Raw genomic sequence first — 6,991 nt, forward strand, 5'->3', positions numbered from 1 at the left:
TGTACAATGGGGATGTAGCAGAGTGCTACGTGTCTAGCGGAGGGAGAGCTAGTGCCCTAGGTACATGCCGATGTGGCAGCCGGAGAGATCTGGGCATCCTGCTGGCGTGATGTCGTGGCTATCGGTGGTGCGGCAGAGCCTGATGGAGGGACAGCTGTTGGAGCGGTCGAGTCCCTGCTGACGTTGTCCTGCTGCCGTAAGAGAGCTGGGGGCCGCCGTCGTCATAGAGCTCGTGGAGCGCCATCATTGCCCCTCTGGCGGAGCTGGCCGGACGAGACGCCGGTCTTGTTCTCCGTGACCCGAGTCGATTCGGGGTAGGGCGATGATGACGTTTCCTGTTGACGTGGCGGTCTGTGCTCTAGGCAGGGCGACGTGGGGTTTCCTCCGAAGCCGAGGTTGAGTCTTGCCTTCAGTTGCCGTGGCCGAGCCCGAGCCAGGGGGTCGGGCGAGGCGGAAGTCGTCCGGTCGAGGCCAGGGCGGAGTCCGAGCCCTGGGGTCGGGCGAGGCGGAGTTTCGTCGTCTTCCGGGTCTTAGCCTGAGTCCGAGCCCTGGGGTCGGGCGGAGCGGAGTTCGCCGTCTTCCGGGTCTTAGCCCGAGTCCGAGCCCTGGGGTCGGGCGGAGCGGAGTTCGCCGTCTTCCGGGTCTTAGCCCGAGTCCGAGCCCTGGGGTCGGGCGGAGCGGAGTTCGCCGTCTTCCGGGTCTTAGCCCGAGTCCGAGCCCTGGGGTCGGGCGGAGCGGAGTTCGCCGTCTTCCGGGTCTTAGCCCGAGTCCGAGCCCTGGGGTCGGGCGGAGCGGAGTTCGCCGTCTTCCGGGTCTTAGCCCGAGTCCGAGCCCTGGGGTCGGGCGGAGCGGAGTTCGCCGTCTTCCGGGTCTTAGCCCGAGTCCGAGCCCTGGGGTCGGGCGGAGCGGAGTTCGCCGTGGCGCCTTTGGCAAGGCCTAGTTGCCTGTCAGACTCACTCTGTCGAGTGGCGCTGCAGTCGGAGTGGCGCAGGCGGCGCTGTCCTTCTGTCAGACTGGCCAGTGGAGCGGTGGAGTGACGGCGGTCACCTCGGCTCTGCCGGGGGCGCGTGTCAGGATAGAGGTGTCAGGCCACCTTTGCGTTAAATGCCCCTGCAATTTGGTCAGTCGGTGTGGTGATTTAGTCAAGGTTGCTTCTGAGCGAAGCCAAGGCCTTGGGCAAGCCGGTGATGTGTCCGCCATAAAAAGGGGGCCTCGGGCGAGACGGAAGTCTCTCGAGGTCGGCTGCCTTCGGCCGAGGCTAGGCTCGGGTGAAGCGCGATCGAGTCACTCGTGTGGACTGACCCCTGACTTAATCGTGCCCATCAGGCCTTTGCAGCTTTATGCTGATGGGGGTTACCAGCTGAGAATTAGGCGTCTTGAGGGTACCCCTAATTATGGTCCCCGACAGATATATTTAGGATAAAGTGAGGATAAGGAACTGCCCAACGGCTGTGATGTCCGAACTTACAAATGCTTGGTTGTCACTGAAAAGTTCCATCGAATAGATGAAATACTGAGGATACGAGTCAGACATGCCAAGTGGGGCTTTTATTAAATAATAAAGACTTATCCAACAATGTCCTCATTGGAAAGTGACCGTTTGGGAACACTAGGGATGTGTATAATGAAATAGAAAAAATAGTCACAACTCACAACTTCACAAATAAATACCCATGCCTTTTTTTCCCAGCCAGCTATAGGCAGTATAAATTCAGATAGTTAAGGTTAAAGTGAAGCATGACTATACTGCAGTCGCGTCCTTTAAAATGGTCTTTAGGAGAGGAGAGGTGAGCAGAATATTCATATACACTGTGTTCAGAATTCCAGGTCCGCTCGATGCTAACTGTCCCCTTGTGATAGCACATGCAAATGCCTTGTTGTTTTTGCTAGAGAAGTACACGTATATATGTTTGCTAGTTGCAACCTCTGCAGAAGGTGTATAAAAAATTATTGAACCTAATTAATTCGATGGTCTAATCAGGAAGGCCAGCGATGCCCCTTCTACTTTATTCTGACTACTGATTAAGCAGGGTTCCGGTACTTGCCACTCATTAAACAAAAGGCTAGTAGCTTCCTTGTGACATGAGGTTGTTTTTTTTGAAGAATCAGGAGGGGGATACCCCTACTGCGAATTTTATTAAAAAGCGAAAAGAAAAGGTTAGAACTTAATCAAGTTGAAGCGTCCTCTCTCACTTTTGTCTTACGCTCCAAACAATGTACACGACACATACTAGTGGTTTGCCTCCGTGACATGAGGTTGTTGGTGACCATATTACTGACGTGTGGACAGGCGTAAGCTAGGGAATCACCCCTCTATCCATGTGGTGAATTGCAGACTGACTGGACCTAGCTGCACAGCTAATTACTCTCTGAAACTTCTAATTTTGTATGCTAGTTCACACCCCAGCACTACGCTGCTATTGCTTGCTACAAGGAACATATAATGGCACAAAAATTTGGAAATCTTTTTTCTGCTGAATGAGACGATAGGTACATGCACACATGCTTTCGATTACTTGGAAGTTTTCCGCAGTGTCATAAACTTGAATATCCTACTTTGTTTTGTTGTTGTTGTTGTTGTTTTCCAATAGTTGGATTTTTTTTTGTATCTGTTTGAATGATAGGTATGATCAGACATCTCAACAGCTAGATGAGAGGAGTAGGTTCTCTGAGCTGACAGAAGAGCGTGATGTATTGTGTTAACTATAGAAGTTGTATACAGTTGCATTGAAATATACTGGTGTATACATGAAACTAAAAGAAACAGTCATCCGAGATAGTTTATCAGCATAGAGATAGGGACCAAGCAAAGGCCTCTCTTCCTCAGCTCATTGCTCTCGTGGATCGCCTTCTCGTCGGCGCTAGAACTACTGATGGTGGCTTGATGGTCGGCGCCGGTCGTCACCTGCTGCTTTGAACTCATAGCTTCCAAGTACTTGGCCTGCAGCATTCGAAAAGAAGAAGAAAACAGGTGTAAGTACAACAACGCCGATCTCCAAGAACTAGATGTGGAAGCTGTAGAGCAATCATATATACCATGAGCTGGGGCATGTCGTTGAACTGTTTCGCATCGGTGGCTGCCATTTGCTTCATGTGGAAGTTCTCCATGGTAGCCTTCTGCACAGGGAGAGTCCGCAATCACGTTAGAAGACAAGCTGTGTGCTACAACACTGTTTGAAACAAAAAGGCCTAGCTAGGCCTAACCAGAGGTCGAGGTCGAGTCCTTTTTGCTACTAACTAACCTGTTGGGCAGCTGCAGAAGAACTGCAGGCGGTGTCCTTCACGGACTCGTCGTCATCCTCGTCGTCGTTGCACATGAACTCGGACGTGATGAAGGAGGCGTCGTCGCTAAAGGAATCGAAGGAAGAAGAAGAGGAGAAGCTGCTGCCGCTGCCGCCAGGAACTGCAGGGGGTTGCTGACCGTCCGTCACTCTGGTGCCGTCCTGCGGCGTGGAGGCCAGGAAGTTGGCGATGTGCATGGCCCAGCTGCTCTCGCCGGCTGACATGGTGAGAGTGGCCGCCGGGCTGATGACGCATGAGGTGGAGGGTGATTTGCTCTCCATTGTTGTGACCACCCAGAGGAGGACAAGGAGGAGCAGCAGCAGCAGCAGGAGGAGCTCTTGTTCTTGGCAATGTGATGTGATGTGAAGAAAGCTCGGTAGAGTCCGTGGGTATATAAACAGTCGTAGTAGCAGCAGTAGGCACACATGGGCTGAGCTGAGTAGAATACGGTTGGGAAATCCCTCTCTGCGAATATTCTGGTTAGTTGCGTTGCGTGTGTGTTATTCAGTAGTAATGAACACTTGCGTTGTGGCAAATGATATGGCTGGATGGATAACACATAAACAGTGAGATCGAGATCCACTTCACCATCACCAGCTGCAGGTTGATGAAGCCCAGACCAAACCACTGTCACATCACATCAGCAGATGCATGAAGAGGAGGGCAGACTGGTCACGTACGGCCTCACGGGTCACTGGTTAGTGGTTACCGGTCACACGTCACATCGGATTCGGATCGGAGAGGAATCATCAGAGGAGCGCCGCGAGCACGTCTGTTGCTATCGCGCTCGCGCGGCATGGATGATGGACCACCTAATCCGAGGATCCGATACATGTATGTATCCGACGCGATCACGAGCGATATCCGGATTGAACTGGTTGTTTTCGAGAGCCAGGGACAGACAGAGTTAACGACGACGACGCAGGGATATGAATCCGATCTCATCTGAAGCCACCCAATCCGTCCGATGCGAGTAGAACGAATGTTTTTTTTAATTTTTATTTATTTATTTATTTATTCATTCATTACCCTTATTTAATCTGTTGGGCACGCATACATTATACCACGTGCCACATACTGTAGTGATCCGTTTTGTATTGTATCGTAGCAGCGACAGGATCATACATGAGCGTGTGATCGGATCAAACCAGGCTACCAATCTGCGCTGCTCGTTTGGCCTTCATCGGTCCAAATACTACTCCAATAGGCAATAGCCACGAACAATTCTGCTGACACCTCTAGCTAGCTAGAGGTTTAATTAGGGACGCAGGCCGGGCCATGGTAACGTAATCCGCCCGCGCGTGCCTTCTTCGACAGTCGACACACTACAGCTGCTACCGTGTGTTGTAGGCAAAGAGGTTGATGTTTAGTCCTAAATAGCGTTATCAATCGAGACTAAAAATACTACAACAATATATATATATAGCTTTTTTTTCTAGCCCAGACATCCAATATAACCATTGAAGTTTATGTTCTTGCTCTCAAGTATTTTCATTCTAAGTTCAAAAGGGTATTAACTCCATGCTCTTATATTCTCTATTGCTGCTTATTTCATGGTGGTTTAGAAATAAATAAAGAATTTATGATTCTTTTTCAACAGTATCGTCAGCGTCGAGGATCTATGAGGATGCTGCGTCACTGTCTTTTCATGGTTTAGTCCCCGGTTCTAAATTAAGAGATGATAAGGTCTTTAGCCATGTATTGAAAATCCCGGTTAGAAACTAGTAGGAATATATGAAGCGGCTTTTCATCCCAAAATATATAGCAGCCCCTTCCCGTAGTGACGCTATGCAGTCGTGGCTACTGCTTATGTCATCGCCACCTCCGTCCTCCTGCCGTCTGCCATGCATGGCTTCCTCGATGTCCATGGGTAACATAGCGCCATGCATGCCATCGTGCATGTACGATCAGATTTTGGATCGCTGCGAGTTCATGCAAGTTGGTGTCTTGCCCCGGCCCCTTTTCCTTGACTTGATCTCCATCGTCGTCCGGTCCCTCTTGCTCCAACTGCTAGCTAGTAACGACCAAATCATCTCGTTGATACCACGAGCTCTCAATGCAAATAGCCGGCGCGCATCCTCTAGGATCTCTGGCGATCTCGCGCGCCCCGCCTCCCACCATGCATGCCACTCTCATACGCAGTGGCGAAGCTAAAATAAAATGAAGTTGGACGAAGGAAAAAAATATATCAAGATTAGCGTGTTTTTGTGGGACTATTGTTTTTAGGTATAAACCTTTCGAAATAATGATTTTTTATTCGAGGACCCCATATATACACACACATATGTTTTAAATTTTCATGTATTTTTAAACAAACTAGTGATATTTAAGTTCCTAGTATCATAAAAGAACGCCAACTAAACTATCAAAGTGCATTCTGTTAGCTCATCACGAGCTTCAAATATATGGCGCATTGGCGCGCATGCACGCATGATTAGAGAGGATGGATCTCTCGCGATCTCGTCCACATGACATTCTCATGCACCCGCTCGCTTCTATACCACATGCCACTATTGTGATGTGTATATATGTAAATATATACTCACTTGGAAAATTTTAGTGCTGCAATTTGCACAGCATGCAAAGTAAGCTAAGCCTAGCTAGCTAATGGCCTGTATAATTTGGTTGCACGCAGCCACACGCCGCACGGTGCCTTCTTTGACTTTGACTTATCCTGGAAAGGTGTGCTTACTTTTTTCTCCGTGCATGAGATCAATATTATTGTTTGTTATGGTTTGTTTGGTTCAACTGTAGATTCTTGAAAATATGATTCGAACAGTGAGCTGTGTTGTAAACTAACAATTATAGAAAATCTAAAATTTGTTTGATGAAACAACTGTTGATTATAAATTTCATAAGTGAATAGCACCTTATAACATATATGACATGAATCAAACTGAGGTAAAAGATATGTAGATTTTTAGTAATTTATTCAGTTGTTGTATCCGTTTAGTTAAAATTCTAAAAGATGAACCAACCACAACATAAGAGTGCGTAGTGCTCTTCGGGGTCAAACATGCATATTTTTCGAAACGGGGAAGTATTTCTGTAAACTTTATTCACTTTTGGAGTCTTGTAGATGCTTGTAGAGGGAAAAAATATTTTCCCCCAATGGATTTCCCACTCGGTCCAACTACCTCCCCCTTCCATCTCGGCCCGGGCCCAACTATCTAACACTCTCTTGAGCCCAGCAAACGTCTCGGTAGTCTGCATGGCCCAACACCATCGCTCCCTCACTCCCCAGTTCTCTCCCGGTCTCCCCACTTCGGCCTCTCCGCGGGCCGAACCCGCTCACCCCCGCCCTCCCCTAGCCACCGGTCATCGCCGCCACGTCCACCGACGGGCCCACCCAACGACCTCGCTGCTGAAAGGGATTTAGGCTTTCACCTAGTCCCTAATTAATTTTAGTGGTTGAATTGCCCAACACAAACATTTGGACTAACTAAGTTTGCCCAAGTGTATAGATCACACAAGTGTAAAAGGTTCACACTCAGCCAATAAAAAGACCAAGTTTTGGATTCAACAAAGAAGCAAAGTGGGAACCGAAGGCCCTCTGGTCTGGGAGCACCGGACTGTCCGGTGTACACCGGACAGTGTCCGGTGCACCACCGGACAGTGTCCGGTGCACCAGAGGACTCCAGCTCAAACTCGTCACCTTCGGGAATTTCCAGAGGCGACTCCACTATAATTCACCGGACTGTCCGGTGTA

At 49.2% G+C, this 6,991-nt stretch overlaps 1 protein-coding gene across 1 annotated transcript; it reads right to left on the minus strand.

Annotated features, from left to right (window-relative positions):
- Nucleotides 1-2,646: 2,646 nt before the first annotated feature.
- Nucleotides 2,647-4,090, minus strand: LOC103648380 (uncharacterized). The gene is made up of 4 exons (XM_020548033.1): nt 3,243-4,090; nt 3,037-3,117; nt 2,804-2,941; nt 2,647-2,703 (listed from the first exon to the last, which is right to left on the minus strand). Exons 1-4 carry the CDS (start codon nt 3,561-3,563, stop codon nt 2,647-2,649), a joined length of 597 nt encoding a protein of 198 aa, XP_020403622.1. The 5' UTR covers nt 3,564-4,090.
- Between the last annotated feature and the right edge of the window lie 2,901 nt (nt 4,091-6,991).

The sequence above is a fragment of the Zea mays genome, chromosome 2, assembly GCF_902167145.1.
Source record: "Zea mays cultivar B73 chromosome 2, Zm-B73-REFERENCE-NAM-5.0, whole genome shotgun sequence".
Classification (NCBI taxonomy): Eukaryota; Viridiplantae; Streptophyta; class Magnoliopsida; order Poales; family Poaceae; genus Zea; species Zea mays.